Raw genomic sequence first — 18,808 nt, forward strand, 5'->3', positions numbered from 1 at the left:
TTCCTTTCCTTTCCTTTCCTTTCCTTTCCTTTCCTTTCCTTTCCTTTCCTTTCCTTTCCTTTCCTTTTCTCTCCCCTTCTTTCTCTCTCCTTTCCTTCTTTCCTTCTTTATTTTCCCCCTTCCTTCTCTGAGTTGCTTTAATGTTGTTGTTTTCAAGTTTCACTCAGTCCCAAATCCAAGTCAGCTCAGTCGTTGCCAATAACTACTGTTCTATTTGCAAAGACCTCTGGATAATCATTATTATCCCTCTCATTACTGCACAGAGATTCAAAACAACCTCCTCCCTTTTCCCCTGGATGGGCGTGGGGCAGGCAGGGACTGGCATCCAGGGGAGGGGGCTGCCCCACACCCCAGTGCCGGCCCCACAGGGCACCCCAGGCGGGGTCTGGGCCAGCAGGGCTGGGGCTGCGCAGGCAGCTGAGGGCTCCTGGCCCCCAGCTGTGATCGAGAAGGGCCTGCAGCGCTGCAGAGACCATTTCCAGCACCTGTATCCTGCATGCAAGAAGTGCCCGTGCCCCTCATCAGCCCCCTCGTCTGCCTGCCCGTGCAGTTCGGGTTCCTGTGCCACGCGGTCAGGGGTGATGTGTGGGACCCATCCCCTGACCCGGAGCTCCCTCGGGGTGGGCAGCTGCAGCGATGCCTGGGGATTCGGGCTCTGCTGCCACCTCTGCCCCGTGTGTGCCTGGGCGTGCCTGCACCCTGTGGGTGCCCGTCCCTGTGCCCAGGAGCAGGGTGGGGGCCAGGTGTGAGAAACTGGAATGTTAAAGGTTAACGACTCAAAATCGGCCTTTGCAAAAGCAGCAGGTGCTTTGCTGAGGCCAGGCTTGCATCCTCCAGCCGAAGGGGCAGAGGAGGGTTTTTGGATGCGTGGTGGCACAAGAGCATATCCTGGGGCAGAGGGGGTGCCCACCCACCACCGGGGCATGACCAGGACAAACAAACCAACCTTTGTTTAGCAACAAGTTGGTTTTGAGCCACATGAGGGAGAAGGCCCATGAGAAGCAGATCCTGAGAGGTGGCTCGAATGTTTTTTTTATCGTGGCACTGTCCTCCCTTACACAAATGGCTCAGGTGTAAAACTGCACGGCCCCTGCTGCCCCCAGGAAGTATCAGGACATTCACCTCTAAGTCATGTCTTAGAAGGGGTTATAAACCATCAAAGACCCCCAAAGCGCCCCCAGACTCATTCCCAGCTGAGTGGGGAGGTCATTGCAAGGGGTGCCAAGCAATAGGGTGGAAACTGATGCCCAGGAAGTTCCACCTGGACAGGAGGAAGAATTTCTTCCCTGTGCAGTGACCGAGCACTGGAACAGATTGTCCAGAGAATACCCCTCACTGGAGATATTCCAGAACTGTGTGGATTCAATCCTGTGCCCTGTGCTCTGGGCTGAGCTGTTTTAAGCAGGGAGGTGGGACCCGGTGACCCACTGTGGGCCCTTCCAACCCGAGCCACCCTGGGGTTCTGTGATCACTCCGTGCCCACAGGTTCCCTCACGCACCTTCTACACAGCCCTGACCAATACCTGCCCCATCTGCACGGGCCCCCCGAGCTAGGGGGGGACACCAGGGATGAGGAGATGTGAGCAGAGAGGTTCCAGGAGCCCACCCGAGCCTGGGGGGCTGCAGGTCACCCCTGCCCCACCCATTCCTGCAGGGACTCCAGTGACAACGAGGCAGCAGTGAGGACGTGGGGCCAGGCACCAGGACGTGGCTGGAGCCCCAGCCACAGAGCAGAAGCTGGGAGATGCTGGATGGGGAGGGGCTGCCAAAGAAAACACCTGGTCCTTGAGGCACCACGGTCCTGGCGCCCTGAGCCCACACCCCATGGTGCTCCCGAGCTTGGGATACCCCCAGCCCAGTGCTGCTTCCAGCTCCATCCAGGCCATTCCCCCCTCCAACGCTCGATGTCCCCTTCTCCAGCACCTTGGTGCCACCATCTCCATGCATAGGGTGCCCCCAGCCCTTCCACATCCCTGTCCATCCCTGTGATGCCATCCACCCCTCGAGGTCCCTGTTCCCAGGCACGTGATGTCCCCATCTCCGTCCCCATGGTGCACTCAGACCTGTGCCTGTCCCCACAGCCCCTCGGCGCCCCCATCTCTATTTCTGTGGTGCCCCCGGCCCTGGGAAGGAAGTGCCAGGTAGGGTAGGGGCAGCTCCGTGTGCGCTGGGAGCAGCTGGTGCTGCGTGACAGAGCCCTCAGTGCTGCTGCTGTGGGCAGGGCCCCCATCCTCCCCATCTCAAGCCCCCCTCCTCCATCCCCCAGTGCAGCAGAGACCTTCAGCATCCCCCCCTCCCCCCGGCAGGCACACCCCACAGACCCCGCTCCACGCCGTGCACGGGGGGGTTGAAACATTTATTACCAAGCGCCTTCAGCCCGCGTATCCCTGCTCCTCCTCCTCCTCGCTGCTGTCCTGGACGAGGCCGGGGTCCGCAGGGCTGCAGGCGAGGCAGGTGCCCCCCGCCTCCCTCCAGCACGGCTCGCAGTACAGGGCTCCGCAGTCGGGGTCGGGGCAGGGCCGGTGCCGCGGCGTCTCGGGGGTCCCGCACAAGGTGCAGCTCCGGCGCAAGCAGCGGCGCAGCCAGGGCCAGCGCCGGCGGCACCACTGCAGCAGCGACGTTCTCTGCGGCGAGGACGGGCCCGTGTGGGGCTCGGGCAGAACGGCCGCAGGGTCAGGGGACGGTGGCAACCCCACCCAGCACCCCGTGCCGCTGTCCCCACTCACCAGCCCGGGGGGCTGCCGTGCCTGCCGGGCTAAGCGCCCGCGCTGCAGGTGCAAGAAATTCTTCCTCTGCCGCAGCAACTTGTTGTACAGGAACAGCACCCGAGTCTTCTCCCTCTGTGCCGGCAAAGACCGTGAGGGGTGGGTGGCTGGGGACACAGCCCACCCAAAACCCACCCCAAAACCCACCCCAGAACTGTGCCCAGCCCCCGGACCGCTCACCTTGGGGAAGTAGAAGGCAGCGATGGCGCGGCGCAGGCGGAACGGGTAGACCTGGACCAGGCAGAGCAGGGCGAGCATGCCCAGGGGCAGGCAGGTGTCCAGGTACTGCTGCCTGGTCATCCCGCTGGGCTGTGGCAGGCAGGCTGGGGACACGGCATCCGTGTGAGCCCCTGCGGCAGCCCCTGGCCAGGCCTGGGGCTGGGGGAGTCCCATCCCTGGCAGGGGCTTACCGAGGTTAGAGGTCTCCACTTCGGTGTCGAAGGAGGTGTTGAGGGCCCCAATGGTGCTCCGCAGCAGCTGCGCCATCAGGGATGTGCCCATCACGTTCACGGACAAGTGGTGGCTGGCTGTGGGATGGGAGGATAGGGAGGCTGAGGAGGGGGCGGGAGGGCCCTGCATTGCTAAGGGGCATGGTGGGACCATGGGCCTGTCCTCCAGGGCCGTGAGCTCACTTTGGTAGGAATACTGCACAAAGGAATGATGCTGGATGATGCTGAGAATGCTGAAGATGAAGTGGTCCAGGCCACAGGCAAAGAGGAGGAAGAGCAGGAGTGGGATGCACCTGAGCAGCTCCATCACCTGCAGGGAGCAGGGGAGCTGTCACAGCCTGCTGTCCCCAGCCCGGACCCCCCTGATAACCCCCAGCCCCTCACCATGTGCTGCAGCTCAGGCCGCTGCACAGCCGGGCGGCACGGGAAGATGAAAGACGAGGTCTCCTCCCGGAGCAGGGGCAGCAGTGTCTGCTTGTTCTGGGTGAGGGGCAGGGGGTGGCTCAGTGCAGCCTCTGGGACACCCCACTGGGTGTGACGGGGCTGCCCTGCACCCCTTTCCCCCTGCCCAACCTGCTCTCCACGCCGGGCATCGATTTGGCGGAAATAAGTGGTGATGTAGCAGTTATCAAAGCCAATGTTGTGACAGTATTGATAGGTGTAGTGGAAAGCCCTGGTGAGAGAGGATAGGTCTGGGGTGAAGGAGGCACTGGGTGCAGCCCCCAGGACCCCTCCCTTGTCTTCATGTCCCCCCTAGACCTGCTGCCAAAGAAGGCCCCCCCACCCCTCTGTGCCCTGCAGCTGGCAGGTGTCACCCCCACCCCCTGACTATCCCAAGGCTCACGAGAAGAAGATGAAGAGGAAGGTGAAGGACAGCAGCAGGCGGAAGAAGGAGACGGCCAGGCCCAGGCGGGCGCCTTCCTCCCGCAGCTGCGAGGCCACCTCCTCCCGCAGCTGCTCCGCTATGTCGGTGCCCACCAGCATCTCATGGTGCTCCTCCTATGGCAGAGGGGCCGTGAGGCAGGGCAGGACCTGGCCCCCATCCTGGCCGTGGGCACAGGGGACAGGCACCCACAGGATGCCCAGGCACCCACCTGGTAGGTGATGCTGGCGCTGAATTCCTGGCTGAGGCCATTGACGGAGCTGTTCACCTGGTCATACACCTGCCCGAAGTTCCCATCCACGGGGATCCTCTCCTCACACCAGTAGCGCATCACTGCAGGGAGGGAACAGGGGCGGTGGCAGCTGTGCCAGGGGCTGCAGGGGCAGAACTGGATCTGCCCCTCCAAGGGAGCACGGGTCAGGGTCACCTACATTTGACCGCTTGGCACAGGAACCCAAACTGCATGGGCAGGCAGACAAGGTGATTGATGAGGGGCACAGTCACACGTTTCATGCATTCCCGGTACATCTTCTGGAAATGGCCTCTGCAGCGCTGCAGGCCCTTCTCGATCACAGCTGGGGGGGCAGGAGCCCTCAGCTGCCTGTGCAGCCCCAGCCCCACTGACCCAGCCCCCTACTGGGGCACCCTGTGGGGACACCACTGGGGTCTGGGGCAGCCCCCTTCCCACGTGCTGCCAGTCCCTGCCCGCCCCACTCACTGGCACAGCGATATTTGGTCTTTTTCTCATACAGCTCCTGGGTGCTGGGGGCCCGCTGGGCGCCCGTGGCCGGGCGCTGCTGCAGGTCATAGCCCTCCTCGCTGGCCACCTGCTCATTCAGCTCCATGAAGGCGTGAGAGACGTTCTGCATCTCAGCATCGAGCATCTCCCCGCTCCTCTGCCAGGACACAGACACAGACACAGGCAGAGGCTTGGCCCTGCTCCCCCAGCCCCCCAGGCACCCACTGGCCCAGACCCCTCCTCACCACCAGCTCTTCCATGACTTGGCGCAGGGGGGCTGTAGATGCCTGCCAGAGAACTCCAGTGTGGTTGACCTGCAGCTCCACCACACAATCCATCGAGCGTTTCGTCTCCATCAGGTTGTGCCAGAGATTGGCCCCGGGCCCTGGTGGCAGCAGGGGTGGCTCAGAGCCCACCAGCTCCCAGGGCCCCGCTGGGGGACACAGGTATATGGGCGCACCCTACCATTGTAGATGGCAGCAAAGACAAAGGAGAGAACGTAGAGCCGACCCTCCTTTCCCAGGAACTTGGGGACCATGAGCAGGTTGGCGCAGCGGAAGTGGGGGGACGTGGCCCAGCCCAAGGCTGACACCCCTGTGCGGAGCAGAGAGCTGACCCCATGGTCCCACAGAGAACCCCCTGGGGCTCCTGATGGCCCCCATCACCTCAGTCCCCTCCCTGCCCCATCCTCACCTGTCAGCCCCCAGGTAAGCTTCACCCTCTGTGTCTCTGGCAGGTCCAGAGGCATGATGAGGAGATGGCAGAGCCCTGAAACACCCAACAATGTGTCCTGAGCTCCCAGTGCCACCAGCCCCATGCTTTGCCCAGCACCAGGACACACTCACCGAGGCCAAGGAGCATCCCAAAGCCAGCACCCAGGAAGACCTTGCTGCAGCGATACTCGTCCGGCTGGCTCCAGAGGAACTGGCTGCACGGGCCAGGCAGGACCGAGACCACCACTCGCTTCAGGGCTGGGTGGGGAGGGACGTGTCAGCCCTGCCCGCTCCCACTGCCCACGGGCAGCCCTGGCTGGGAGAGGAGTGGGAGCAGAGCTCACTTGTGTTGGGGGGTTTCTGCCTCCTGCGTGTCTCAATCCCAGCCAAAGGCTCTTGCCCGGGGGCCTCTGGCTCCACAGCTCCAAAAGCAGGAATGTTCTCCTGCAACTGAGGATGGTGGGATGCTGCCCTAGAGCTGATGTCGGTGGGATGCTCCAATGAAGTGGGAACGTGGTGGGAAGGACTGGGTGTCTGCAAGACCACCACCTCCTGCAGCTCTCTGTCCCTTCCCTCAGCCTGCTCCTTGTAGTCAAAGTCATGTCTGGCAGTGGGGAGACGAGCATTGGGGACTCCCAGTGCTGGACGGGAGGGGGGACATCGCCACCCCCACGGCCAGCTCTCACCTGGAGAGCATCTCCTCGCTCTCCTCCTCCTCCAGCCGGTCTTGCAGCCGGGTGGCCGTTCTGAAGGGGAGTCTCCAGCCCTTTATCATGTTCTTGATGCGCTGCCGCAGCAGCCGCCCTCGCTCCTGGCCCCGCGGCGACCGCACAGCTTCCAGCCACAGCCCCGGTGTCTCCTCGTCACTGGAGTCCCTGCAAGGGCAGAGAGGGCAGGGGGCAGCTGCAGCCCTCCCACACCTGCTGCAGCCCCCCAGGCTCGGGTGGGCTCCTGGCATCCCTCTGCTCACATCTCCTCATCCCCAGAGTCCGGGTAGCTCAGGGGGGCCATGCAGACGGAGCAGGTGTTGTTCAGGGCTGCGTAGCACTCGCTGCAATACAACCCTGCAGAAAACGGGGCTGTCAGGGGGGACATGGCATTTTCTGGGGAGAGGGACCCCAAGCTGTGGGAGCTCCTACCTTTGCAGCCGGGTGTGAGGCAGGCGCTGAAGCCCGGCTGCTCTGCCGCCCCGCAGGTCAGGCAGTGTTTGCGCCGGATGCCCACGAAGCGAGCGAGGCGGACAAGGGCAGGGAACCTGCAAGCACGGAGCAATGACCCGTGGGGCAATGCCATCTCAGGGGTTCTTGCCACAGACCCCCAGGGATGATGCTGCCCTTTTTCCACCCCCTGGAGGAGCTGACCTGGAGATGAGGATAAGGAAGAGGCGGCTTTTCCCGGTATCAGCCAAGCGCCGTGTGTCAACTCGGCACATGGCAAACGCCAGCCATTCCCGCCGTGCCCGGATGATGTTGTGGAGGAAGGCCAGGCGCTCCTGGCATGGAGGGGATGGGGTGAGGGCAGCTGGCTGCTGAGGGAGTGTAGAGGGACACACACACACACAGAGGGGGCTTCTCACCTGCTCACGGGATGGGAAGTAGGCGGCACACACTGCACGGCGCAGGCGTGCCATGTAGGAGCCGAAGATGGAGATGAAGAGCCAGACACCGTACAGGATTCCTGGTGGGAAGAAAAGGAGTTATGTAGGGTCAGCAGCCCCCCTTCACCCTGCCAACCACGTGGGTCACTGAGGGTGCAGCACCCCCGGTCTGCACACCTATGGTGATGTAGGTGCTGTGGTCGGGCTCCACAGGCTCGATGAGGCAGACCCGGGACAGCACCGAGACCTTGCCCTCCTGCAGCGCGTTGAAGGCAGAGACCAGATCCTGGAAGATCTCGCTGGTGTAGCCCGTCCCATTGACACTGATGGTCATTGTCGATGGCGCTGTGGGCGAGCAGCTCAGTCCTGGGGCCAGCCCACAGCCCTGACCCTCAGCCAGCAGAGCACCCAAGGGTGCTGCTCACCCCTGGCGATGATGTCCGTGCTCAGATGGTGCCGGAACAGGTCAAGCAGCCAGAAGATGCTGTAGTCAGCCAGGATGATGCTGAGCCCCAGCAGCACATGGCGCAGGAACCCAAACAGCTGCAGCCCGTACTGGCGTCGCTCCTTCTTTGACAGCCACAGCGCGCCTGGATGGCCACGGGAGCACCATGAGGCCACGTCGGGACTCCCTGGTGCTCAGGGCTGGGCTGGGGCATGCCCTCGGGGATGGGGCTGACCTGGGGGGATGTAGCGGCCCCTCTCCAGCACCGACAGGGGCAGCACGGTGGGTCTGCCCTGCTCTGCACACCGCAGGTCCAGCTCCACGAAGCGCCGTGTGATGTAAACGTTGTCAAAGGTGTCGTCCCGCAGGTAGCGGCGCCGGTACCGTATCGCGCTGGGGGCACGGGGGGGAAGCTGAGCACCTGCACGCCAGGTCCCTGTCCCCATGGGTCACCAGAGCAGGACTGCTGCCCACTCACTGGTAGCACAAGTAGAGGATGGCCAAGAACGAAATGTAGGAGAAGAGCTCCAGGGCGCGGTGGTAGGGCTCCATGTGCTGCTGCACGGCCTCCATCATGTCTGCAGACACCTCCCCCAGGCTCTTGCTGGCGTTGAGGCTGACGTTGAAGTGGTGCACGACTGAGATGTTGAACTCAAACTCGGCGCGGACACGGTTCAGGGTATCCATGATGGCTGCAGAGGTGATGAGAGGCACTGTGCGTTGGGGCGAGAGCCACAAGAGGGGCGCAGAGAGAGACCCCCGACCCCCCACGGCACTGGGATACTCACGGGCTGCGACGTTGGCCTGGATGAAGGTCTGGATGTACTGAGGGATGACGCAGAACATGACAGCAACTGCAGAGAGGGGGATCTCTGCTAGGGCTGGGGCCTGGTGATGGGGAGGGATCTGCCCCACCACCCCGTTAACCCCTCGTGGCAGAGGGACAGGGACTCACGAGCATTGACCATGTTGCAGAGGATCTTGAAGCTGAGGACAACATAGCAGATGTGGAAGAGGAGGGGCAAGGCACGCTCGCAGCTGTCCTTGGCCTTGTCCATGTAGCGCATGCAGCTGCTCTGGGGTGACCCCAGCTCGCGGTTACAGACGTCACCGACCTTCCCCAGCCACCGCCAAACGTTGCGCAGGGCCCGGGCTGCGGGCAGGGAGCGGGCATTGGAGACGGGGAAGGACTGAAAGCAGGGTGGGGGGTGCTGGAGGTGGGGAGACCCCCAGGGACCCCGCTCACCAACGTGTCTGATGGAGTCCGTGATGGAGCGGACAAACTTGCGGACACGGTCACCCACCACCTTGGCATTCTGGCCAATGTCTTTGATTTTGTTCTGCAAGTCTGCAAAGAGAGGGGGGGGACACCTGAGCGTACCCCAAAGGGTGAGGGTAGCCTGGGGCTGTCTGTGGCTCCCCCAGGAAGGGCCCCTCCAGTCCCTCCACCTTCCCCCAGCCCCCTGCTCACTCAGCAGCGGCTCCTTGGCGCGTTGCAGCCGCTCGGCCGTCTGGTTTTGGGCCAGTTCAGCCCCACATGACAGTGCCTTGGCGACCTGGGAGACGTTGTGCAGGAGATTGGTGCCAGGGCCTTGCATGGTCAGGCACAGCGCCAGTATCATGATCATCACCTTCCCCTCCCCTGCAAAGACAGGGCAGTCCTGGGGCTCAGCCAGGAGCCAGCATCCCCTGGCACCCCCAGCTCCCAGCACATGACCCACGGCTGCTCACTGGTGAAGAAGTGTGGCAGTGCCAGCAGCACAATCATCCGCGTCTTCATGGAGAAGGCCATGCCCAGCCCCAGCCCCGCGCCCAGCATGACGGTGACACTCAGGCAGTACCAGATGTTGTGGCCCTGCACCAGCAGCACCAGAGCCCCATAAATGGTGGCCAGAACCAGGCCCAGCGTGAGGCCACCGATGCTGCGGGCTAACTCCTGGGCCTTGGTCAGCTCCTCCGGCCCGCACTTGGCCGCAGGCCGCAGGGCCCGGTTCTTGCGCCGGCCCCTGCGGCCCCGCAGGGCTCTGCCCAGCCATGAGACCAGCCCCATGCTGAGGTGCTGCTGCTCCCTCCGGCTCCCTCTCTCTGTGGGATGGCAGCAGACTGAGTGAGCAGTTTCCAAGGTGCTGCTTGCAGGGCTCCCACCGTTTTCAGCTCCTGCGTGACAGTTTCCGTTGCCTTCAGAACACTTCAGCAGTTTCAGTTGCACTCTGTCGCGGTGGGTGCTGCTCGCCCTGGGGTCCATCTTCCAAACAGAGAAATTCTGTGTAATTACGTGTCAGTAATTGCAGCTTTAATAAGCCTCAGCACCTGTAGAGAGAAGAAACTTGGGGCAATACATCAATGGGAACTGGAGCCCTCGGAACACTGAATGCACGGACCAAGGACACTCGGCCACACAACCACGAGATGGACAGGAACAAACAAGGCTGACCATCAATCAAAAGGGCAAAGTGGGTAATTGCTGCAAGGGAAGATCTCGACCACTGAGTCAAGAAACCCACTGACCCAAAAGGAGAAAACTCAGCATGCAGCCTAGGTAGCATGAGAAGCGAGAGAATCCTTTAACCAATAGAAGAGAAAATACTAATTACTACTAATAAATGAGGAGCTGTGTACCTTGCAGACCATGAATGTTTAGTACTTGTTTGCTAAAGTGTAGAAATAGCGAACAGTTTGCTCACTGGGGGGTTGCATTGGGGATTGACCCCTGGCACAGAACTGGAAATAAATCAAATCCCTCAGCTCTGGGTGGGACTGGCCTCTTGCACACCAGGGGAAGGAACCCATTTCAGGACAACATTTTGGTGACCCAGATGGGAGGGCCATAAAGCCTTGCTTGGATGATCTTCCTGCACCCAGTAACGGAGAATAGGATCAAGCAGGACTCTTGTGGTGCCTCAGGCTGCGAGCGGCGCTGGAGGGGGGTGGGAGCTCGTGTCCTGCTCGTGGTCCCACAGCTCCCAGCCCCTCCAGGACAGCAGCAAGGAGGAGGCCCCGTGGGCAGTGAAGGCTGCAACCCCCATGCATGGCGTGAAGTGGGGTCTGTGGGGTGCATCTGCCAGGGGGGTGGAAGGGGGTGGAGGGGAGATGGAAGTGGGGGGTCTTCCGTGTGTGGGCAGGTGAGGTGGGGCTGTGTGGTGTCTGGGTAATGAGGGTGGGGGTCTCTGCTGTCTGGGATGATGAAGGTGGGGGTCTCCGTTGCACGAGGAGATAAAGGCAGGGGTGTCTGGCATACGGGATGGTGATGGTGGGGTGTCTCTCTGCTGTGATGTGGGGGTCTCTGCTGCCCTGGGGGATGGAGGCAGGGGTTGGTGAAGGTGGGGCTCTTCAGTGTACAGGACGATGAAAGAGGGGTCTCCAGAGCACGAGATTGTGAAGGTGGATGCCTCTGCTCTCCTGGGAGGTGAAGGTGGGGGTCTCCACTCTAGGGGGTGCTGAAGGCAGGGGTCTCCGGATGGAGAGGGGTCCCGCCCGCAGCACCGCCGGGTTCTCAGCCGCGCTACCCCGGCCAACACCAGCCCCTCCCGGCGCACACGGAGCCGCCCCCGCCCCGCCCCGGCCTGGGCGGTGCCGGAGAGCGGAACGGGGCGACGGGGCCGGGAGGGAAGTTCCGCCCCCGGGCCGGGCCGGGCGGGGTCGGTGCCGGTGCCGGTGCCGGGGCCATGCGCGACGGGAGCCGGCGGGGGCGGCCGCGGCGGGGCAGCGCGGCCCGGGGGGGCCATGGGGGCGATGGGGCCGCGGCTGCTCCTCGCCGCGGGGCTGCTGCTCGCCGCCGGCACCGGGAGCGCTGCAGGTGAGCGGGGAACAGGGGTCTCGGGTGAGGGGGTCGGTGGGGACCGCGGCTCGCCCCCGGTCAGGGCATCGCGGGGATACCCACGGGGAGCGGCCGGGGAGGACCGGGATGGGATGGGGAGTCGTAGCCCCTCTGGAAGCTCGTTGTCCCCTCCCCAGGATGTCCGGTGTGTCTTCCCGGTACGGTCGGTGCGCTCCCCGGGACGCGCGGGGACCCCTCCCCGGGACGCTCGGGGATCCCTTCCCGGGACCGCGGTTCTGTCCAGCTGCCGGGACCCGGCGCTCCCCGGGCTGGTGGGGCCGTGGGGAGCGGAGTCTGCGTGCCCCCTCCAAACCCCCTCCGGCATCCCCCGGGCCCTGGGCGGGCTGGGGTTCCCCAAAAGCTGGCGGGAGAGGGAGGGGGACTCTGAGTCAGCCAAGCCGGGCTCCTAGCCCTGCCCAGTCTCTGTGCTGGTTGTACTGGGCAGCCGGCCGAGGTGATGCAAGGCTTGGCCGAGGAGCCCATCCCGTCCTCCTGCACCCCCCAAACAGGGGGATCCCCCACAGGCTCTGCCGGGAGCCGTGCCCTTGGCTGCTGTGAGGTGAATGTGGGGGTCCCTGTTACTGCTTCCCACCACAAACCCCTGCCCTGGTGGGCTGCAGTGGGTGACAGCAGGGGTCCGTAATGCGATGGGTGACCAGGAGGGTCCAGGGTGCAGACTGCGGGGTCTGGGATGTGATGGGTGACCGTGGGGGTTTGGGATGTGATGAGTGACGCGGTGGTGACACGGCGGCCCCGGGCCCTGTGCAGGTGACAGCTCGCAGCAGCACAGTGAAGAATTAGGGCACTCCTGGTCTGTGACCCCGCGGGTCCTGTGGGATAACCGAACACTCAGCTTGGCAGAAGCGACCCAGGTGAGCCCCCGCCCACATCCCTGGCGTCCCCCACACTCGTGACAATGTCTTGGGGGCTGCCTGCACCCTGCCACCTTCCCCTGCCCGCTTTTCAGTGCAGGACATGCGGTGTCCTGGCGCCACATCCTCGGGGGTCCCAGCACCCAGAACCCCTGGCGTCCCAGAAGCAGTGGGGAGGGGAACCCTCAACAAATCCCCCTTCCTCTCCTGATGCTGGGAGGGACCTTTCTGGGTCGGGGTATCCACCCCGCGCCCCTCCCGGCGGGGGCGGAAGGGCCCAGCCCACCCCGCGGCCGCTGGGAGTCTCTCCAGTGTTTCCGCCGCGCTGCACCGGGCAGGAAGCGCGGGGGGAACGGGGTGGGGGCGCAGCTCCGTCCACCCCCCCTTTCCCCGACACAATGAGCCCGGGAGGGAGGGACGCTTCCTGCGGGGTGGGCAGGGCATCCCTTCCGACCTCTCCCTCCGGGCACGCGCCAGGGCCACGCGGGTCCCCGGTCGCCGCACGGGTCACGGCGCTCCTGAGGGGGCGGGGGGATGGGACAGCTTGGGATAGGGGGTACCCCTTTAACCGCGGCCTGTGGCAGGGGGGATTCCCCGCCCGTCTGAGAGTCCTGCTGGAGCTTGAGGGGGTGCGGCTGGTGCTGGAGCTGGAGCAAAACTGGTGAGTCTGTGGTTCCGGGGACGGCAGCAGGGAGTGGGATGGAGGCCCTGGACCCTTCTGGGATCCTGGGGCTCTTGTCTCTATCCATGGTGCACTTAGAGTGGGGCTCCCTTATTCCCTGTCTCCATCCATGGCACAGGCGGGGTGGGGGCCCCAGGGTGCATCCACAGCAGGGTGGGAGGTGGTGGGTCCTCTGTTTCTGCTGGGGTGTGCTCAGGGCAGGGTGAGCTGGGGGTCCCTGCTGTGGGTGACACGAGTCTCTGGCAGGGAGCTGGTGCAGGGCACCGGGGCGCTGCTCTATTACCTGCCCGATGGCACACGGGTGATCCAGGAGCCCAGCAAGCAGGTATGGCCTGGGGCACAGCTGTCACCTGTGGTGTCCCCAAGCTATCCCTGTTCCCCAGGGGGACCCCAGCTTGTGGCTGGATCCTGAGCCCCCTTCTCTGCTGCAGGAGCACTGCTGCTACCAGGGGACAGTGCAGGGCTTCCCTGGCTCCTGGGCCAACCTCTGTGCATGCGCTGGAGTCAGGTGAGCCCCGAGGGCAGTGGTCCATGAGCCCACTCCCACTGTGCTGGTGATGGGACGGGCTCCATATCCCAGCTCCTCTGTTCTTCCCCAGCGGCCACCTCTGGCTGTCAGAGACCAGGAGCTACGCGCTGGAGCCGGACACCAGCAGCCCACCAGGGCAACACGTGGCGTCCCGTCTGCGGGTGGAGCCACAGAGCTGCGGGCAGGGCCCTCGCCCTGGGGCAGAGGCAACAGAGCCCCTCTGGCCACAGCGGGTAGGTCACTCAGGGGTCTTGCCCCACAGAGAGTGTCCCCATATCAGCACTCTGATCCCCCTCTGCCCCCAGGGCAAGCGGGCAGCGGCAGAGCAGCGCTTTGTGGAGCTGGTGATGGTGGTGGACCACGCTGCGGTGAGTGCTGGGCAGTGTCCCCAGAACAGGGGCTGCCCTTTCCCCAGCCACCCCTCTGACCCCCCTCCCTGTTTCCCCAGTTCCAGAATTACCCCACCCTACAGCGTGTTCACACCCGGACCCTGGAAGTCGCCAACCAGGTGGATGTGGTGAGTGACCGTCGGGTCTGTCCGTCCCAGCCCAGTGCCCGGCTGTGCCCTTGCCGCTGCAGTGTTGGGGGGGGCTCTGACTCCTCTGTGCCCCCGCAGTTCTTCCGCCCGCTGGGAGTGCGGGTGGCCCTGCTGGCGGTGGAGGTCTGGAGCGAGGGTGACAAGATCGCGGTGGGCAGCAGTGCCCGGGCAGTGCTGGAGCGGTTCCTGCGCTGGCGCCAGGAGGAGCTGCTGCCCCGGCTGCCCCACGACAATGCCCAGCTCCTGACGTGAGTGGGGGACAGGGTGGGGACAGAGGGACAAGGCCACAGCAGCTCCCCCAACCCCCTGTGCTCTCTCCCCAGGGGTGCCCGCTTTGATGATGTCTCAGTGGGGATGTCCACTCAAGCCTCCATGTGTTCCCCCTCACGCTCTGGGGGGGTCAGCATGGTCAGTACCTCTGTCCTCTCACCCCATTCTCCCACCACCTGCCCTCCCTGACCCTACTGTCCTACAGGATCACTCCGTCAGTGTCCTTGTCATCGCCTCCACCGTGGCCCATCAGCTGGGGCACAACCTGGGCATGCGCCACGACAGCAGCGGGCGCCTCTGCCACTGCAGCGACCTCCAGCACGACCGCGGCTGCATCATGGCACCGCCTACGGGGTGAGGGCAGTGGGCAGGCCTTCGGGGGGCTGGGGCCAAGCCCCTTCCCCACCTCACAGGCCCCTTCCTGGCTTTGCAGGTTGACGCCTGGCTTGAGCTTCAGCAACTGCAGCCGGCAGGACCTGGAGCGCAGCCTGCAGCAGGGCCAGGGCTGGTGCCTCTCCAACGTCCCCAAGCCCCAGCTCCTGACTGGGAGCCCCACCTGCGGGAACCACTTCGTGGAGCTGGGCGAGGAATGCGACTGTGGCCTCAGCGTGGTACGGGGAGCTCTGGGCAGGCCTAAAGCCCCAAAGCCACCCCCTTTCTCCGTGGCTCTGCCGAGGGGCGTCTGGGGCTGGCAAGGTGGTTTCCAGTGCCCAGTGCTGGGTGCTGGTGGCACCCGCTGACTGCAGCCCCCCCAACACAGGAGTGCACCGATCCTTGCTGCAACAGCAGCTCCTGCCAGCTGATGCCAGGGGCCGTGTGTGCTACCGAGGACACCTGCTGCCAGGACTGCCAGGTGCGTGGGGATGGGCACCCATGCCGTGGGCACACCCCGTGGTGGGCGGGTCCCCCACTCACCCTGTTTATCTGACCGCGTCCCCCCACAGCTGCGCCGTGCTGGACACGTGTGTCGGGAGCGGCTGGGCGAGTGCGACCTGCCCGAGTTCTGTGACGGAGTCTCGCCGCGCTGCCCCCCTGACACGTTCCTGCAGGACGGGCAGCCCTGCGCCGGCGGGCGGGCGCGCTGCTACAGCGGCGCCTGTGCCACCTACGAGGGGCAGTGCCAGCAGCTGCTGGGGCCAGGTACAGCAGGGCTGGGGTGGGGTGCTGGGGGATAGGTAGGGATGCTGAGGGTCTCTGTCCCCACTGCAGGTGCCAGTCCTGTCTCCAGCTCCTGCATGGCCACCCTGAACACAAGAGGAGATGAGCATGGGCACTGCGGGCAGCTCCCCAATGGCTCCTATGTCACCTGCGGCCAGCAGTGAGTGATGTCCCGATCCTTCTCCATGTTCCCCTTGCCGTGCCCCCTGCCCTGACCCCACTGTCCCTGCAGGGACACCAGCTGTGGGATGCTGCAGTGCCAGCGCGGCAGCACCCGTGGGGACAGACCGGAAGGGTCCTGCCAGGGGACACCCCTGCCCGGGGACGAGGATGTGACCGATGCGGCCATGGTGCTGCCCGGCACCACCTGTGGCCCTGGGAAGGTGAGCAGTGGGGCAACAGGGAAGGGAGCAGGGGCTCTCACAGTGCTGACACCCCATCCCCCACAGATGTGCCTCCATCACCGGTGCCAGGACATCTCCGTGCTGGGTGACCAGCAGTGCCAGAGCAACTGCCATGGGCACGGGGTGAGTGTGGGGCTGAGGAGCGGGCGCTGGCAGTGGGGACCTGCCCCTCAGGGCCTGAGCTCGGCCGGTGTCACCCACGCAGGTGTGCAACAACCACGGGCACTGCCACTGTGAGCGGGGCTGGGCCCCCCCAACCTGCGACAGCCCCGGTGTGGGGGGCAGTGAGGACAGCGGCCCTGCCGGCCTCGAGCGAGGTGAGGGCCAAGGCGAGCGCAGAGAATGGGGCTTTGTGCGGGTGTCGGGGGGGTGATGGGCACGGCGGGGGCTGACGTGCTGCTTTCCCGCAGGGGGAAGCGCCCTGCCCACGGCCCTGCTGTTGAGCGCGCTGCTGGGGCTGGCGCTGGCGCTGGGGCTGTGCCGCGCCCGCCGCGCCGGCCTGCACAAGCACCTCTGCCAGCTTGGCAAGGGCACCTCCTGCCAGTACAGGTACCAGGGACAGGGGGCATGTGGGGGGCACGTGGGTGTTGTCACGCTCGCCTCTGCATGTGTGTGCCGAGGCACACGGGTGGCACATGGGTGCCACGCTCACCTCTGCATGTGTGTGCCGTGACACACAGGTGCCGTGCTCACCTCTACATGCGTGTGCTGTGATGTGCAGGTGGCACACACCCCTCTGCATGTGTGCCGTGTCATGCAGATGGCATGCTCGCCTCTGCATGTGTGTGTGTCAAGGCACACAGGTGGCACACACCTCTCTGCATGTGTGCCATGTCATGCAGATGGCATGCTCGCCTCTGCATGTGTATGTCAAGGCACGCAGGTGGCACACACCCCTCTGCACGTGTGCGCCGTGGCGCATGAGTGGCATGCTCAACTCTGCTCACGTGTGCTGTGACGCACAGGTGGCACACACAGCTCTGCATGCGTGTGCCGTGGCAGGCACCAGAGCCACCTGCGTGTGAGCACGTGTGTGTGTAGCAGTGGGGTGCGTGTGTGCACGCACACACCCACACCTGTCCCCCGTGGTGGCCGCCCGAGCGCTGTGCACGCGTGTCCCCGCAGAGTGACCATCCGTGTGCACGTGTGTCCCCAGCACAGGTCACGGCCCCGTCCTGCACCGCCGCCCCACGTCCCCGCGGCTCCTCCTGCTGCTGCCCCCCAGCCCCAGCTGAGCCCCCCACTCTTCTCCCCACAGTGCTGAGACCCGGGTGCGGTTCCTGGGTCCCGGAGCCGCAGACGGCTGGAGCGGGTAACGTCACCGCCGGCGCCCGGGCGTGGGGCTGTCCCCGAGCTGTCCTGCTTCGCAAGGCCTCCGGTGCTGCGCTCTTCCCCTGGCAGTGCCCGTGGGGTGTGGGGCAGCCCCGGGGTGCGGGGTGTCGCATCTTCCAGCGCCAAGGGGTTCGTTTCTCTTGGGCTTCTGCTGGTGTCGGTGTCGCTCGGTTGCCGTGCAGGGCCCCCCGAGTGCCCGGAGCGAGCAGGGTCTCATCCTGCCTCTTCCCTGCAGGATCTCACAGCCAGAGACCCGCTCGGGCAGCAACCAAGGTCCCCCCGCGCGTCCCCGGCCCCCGCAGTGGCATCAGGCCACGGAGCTGCAGGTCATGCACGGCAGCAAGGTGAGGATGGGGGTGCTGGGGGCAGCGGTGCCAAGTTCGCTCTGGTCCTGGGTGCCAGCTCAGCAGAGCATCCCACGTGTGGGATCCCACTCCTTGGCACCCGGAGCAGCCTGGCACGGCCACTTGGCACGACCGGCCGCTCACTGGGATTGGTGCCCGTCCCAGCCAGGGCTGGGCCCCAGAGCTGTGCACTGAGGGGGGGTCTCTGTCTCTGCCTGGCGGGAGGGGGGTCTCCGCATGCTGCATGGCTTGTCCCCCCTCTCCCTCTCTCCGCAGCCGGCTGCCCTCGGCTCGGCCCGGCCTGATCCGCCCTCCCGGCCTCTCCCGCCGGACCCTGTGCCCAAGGTAACGCCCAGGCAGGGTGGGGGGTCCCTCAGCCCACCCTGGACCCGCTGCATGTCTGGCTGCGCTCCAGCTCTCGGGGACTTCTGTGACACGGGTGTCCCCAAAACCCCTCCTGCCCAGCGGGAGGCTGGTTCCCGTGCCCCCCACTGTCCCCCTGCTGTCTCACTGTCCCTCTCTCTCTGCCCAGGCCCCCCCCTCGGACAGGCCACCCCCCCCCACACGCCCGCTGCCTGCAGACCCGGTGCTGCTGAGCGCTCAGGTAACGGCAGCAGCACCTGCGTGTGGGGCAGGAGGCCAATTCCCACCCTCTGAGGCCATCGGGGGGTCGGCCCGTGACCCAGCCTTGACACCCCCGTCCCCTTGCAGCCCCCAGGTCCAGCCAAGCCCCCCCCACCACAGCGGCCGCTGCCCTCGGACCCCCCGGGCCCTTCGCTGCCCCGCAGCGAGACCCCCCCTGGGCACCCCTATGTCACCGTGATTCCTGCCAGGTGAGCAGGGGGGGACAGGACAGGGCTGGGAGGTCCAAGGGGGGTTTTTAGGGGCTGAGGGGGGGCTGTGGGGTGCCAGGATGGGGGCCTGCAGAGGCCAGAGGGGAGTGCAGGTGGGGGAGAGGGGGTAGCCAGGAGAAATGAGGGGCCAGAACCGGACGGGAGAAGAGAAAGGAGGGCGTTAGGGTGGGGATCCAGAGCAGGGGACGGGGGCAGCTGCAGGGGGAAGCTGTGCGGACCCCACCCTCACCCCATCGCCCCCCCTTCTCTCCCCAGGCCCGCCCCGGCCCCGCCAGAGGCCTGAGCCGCGAGCAGCGCTGGATCCGCGGGGAAGGCCGAGCCCCGCCGGGCCCCGCCGCCCGCGTTTCCTCCTGCCACGTCAATAAAGGGGCTGTGAGCCTCCTCTACGCTGCCTCCGCCGCACCGGCACCGGGGCAC

General features: G+C 65.3%; 2 protein-coding genes across 6 annotated transcripts; one reads left to right on the forward strand and one right to left on the reverse strand.

The window, feature by feature from the left end:
* Nucleotides 1-2,337: 2,337 nt before the first annotated feature.
* On the reverse strand, nucleotides 2,338-9,657 carry DCST2 (DC-STAMP domain containing 2). Its single transcript, XM_048288407.1, has 29 exons — nucleotides 9,323-9,657; nucleotides 9,063-9,233; nucleotides 8,838-8,939; nucleotides 8,557-8,744; nucleotides 8,380-8,461; nucleotides 8,070-8,283; nucleotides 7,827-7,984; nucleotides 7,572-7,736; nucleotides 7,324-7,491; nucleotides 7,126-7,226; nucleotides 6,911-7,041; nucleotides 6,689-6,804; nucleotides 6,520-6,613; nucleotides 6,236-6,424; nucleotides 5,894-6,153; nucleotides 5,682-5,807; nucleotides 5,530-5,604; nucleotides 5,302-5,430; nucleotides 5,082-5,221; nucleotides 4,816-4,993; nucleotides 4,529-4,672; nucleotides 4,309-4,430; nucleotides 4,059-4,213; nucleotides 3,599-3,887; nucleotides 3,398-3,524; nucleotides 3,176-3,292; nucleotides 2,946-3,088; nucleotides 2,727-2,840; nucleotides 2,338-2,624 (listed from the first exon to the last, which is right to left on the reverse strand). The coding sequence occupies exons 1-29, from the start codon at nucleotides 9,639-9,641 to the stop codon at nucleotides 2,373-2,375; spliced, it is 4,569 nt and encodes a 1,522-aa protein (XP_048144364.1). The 5' UTR covers nucleotides 9,642-9,657; the 3' UTR covers nucleotides 2,338-2,372.
* A 1,625-nt stretch (nucleotides 9,658-11,282) lies between these two features.
* On the forward strand, nucleotides 11,283-18,777 carry ADAM15 (ADAM metallopeptidase domain 15). Of its 5 annotated transcripts, XM_048289043.1 has the most exons (25): nucleotides 11,283-11,387; nucleotides 12,177-12,280; nucleotides 12,865-12,941; nucleotides 13,209-13,287; nucleotides 13,394-13,470; nucleotides 13,562-13,724; nucleotides 13,797-13,859; nucleotides 13,940-14,008; nucleotides 14,108-14,277; nucleotides 14,353-14,437; nucleotides 14,505-14,653; nucleotides 14,733-14,910; nucleotides 15,060-15,152; nucleotides 15,244-15,439; nucleotides 15,509-15,617; nucleotides 15,690-15,840; nucleotides 15,907-15,984; nucleotides 16,067-16,178; nucleotides 16,272-16,410; nucleotides 17,120-17,173; nucleotides 17,429-17,537; nucleotides 17,814-17,882; nucleotides 18,070-18,141; nucleotides 18,249-18,370; nucleotides 18,647-18,777. In XM_048289043.1, the coding sequence occupies exons 1-25, from the start codon at nucleotides 11,315-11,317 to the stop codon at nucleotides 18,672-18,674; spliced, it is 2,619 nt and encodes an 872-aa protein (XP_048145000.1). In that variant the 5' UTR covers nucleotides 11,283-11,314; the 3' UTR covers nucleotides 18,675-18,777. The 5 variants fall into 5 exon arrangements, with proteins under 5 accessions (XP_048145000.1, XP_048145003.1, XP_048145002.1 ...); XM_048289046.1 differs by lacking the exon at nucleotides 18,070-18,141; XM_048289045.1 differs by lacking the exon at nucleotides 17,814-17,882.
* The last annotated feature ends 31 nt before the right edge of the window (nucleotides 18,778-18,808 follow it).

This window comes from Corvus hawaiiensis, chromosome 29 (assembly GCF_020740725.1).
Source record: "Corvus hawaiiensis isolate bCorHaw1 chromosome 29, bCorHaw1.pri.cur, whole genome shotgun sequence".
Taxonomy (NCBI): Eukaryota; Metazoa; Chordata; class Aves; order Passeriformes; family Corvidae; genus Corvus; species Corvus hawaiiensis.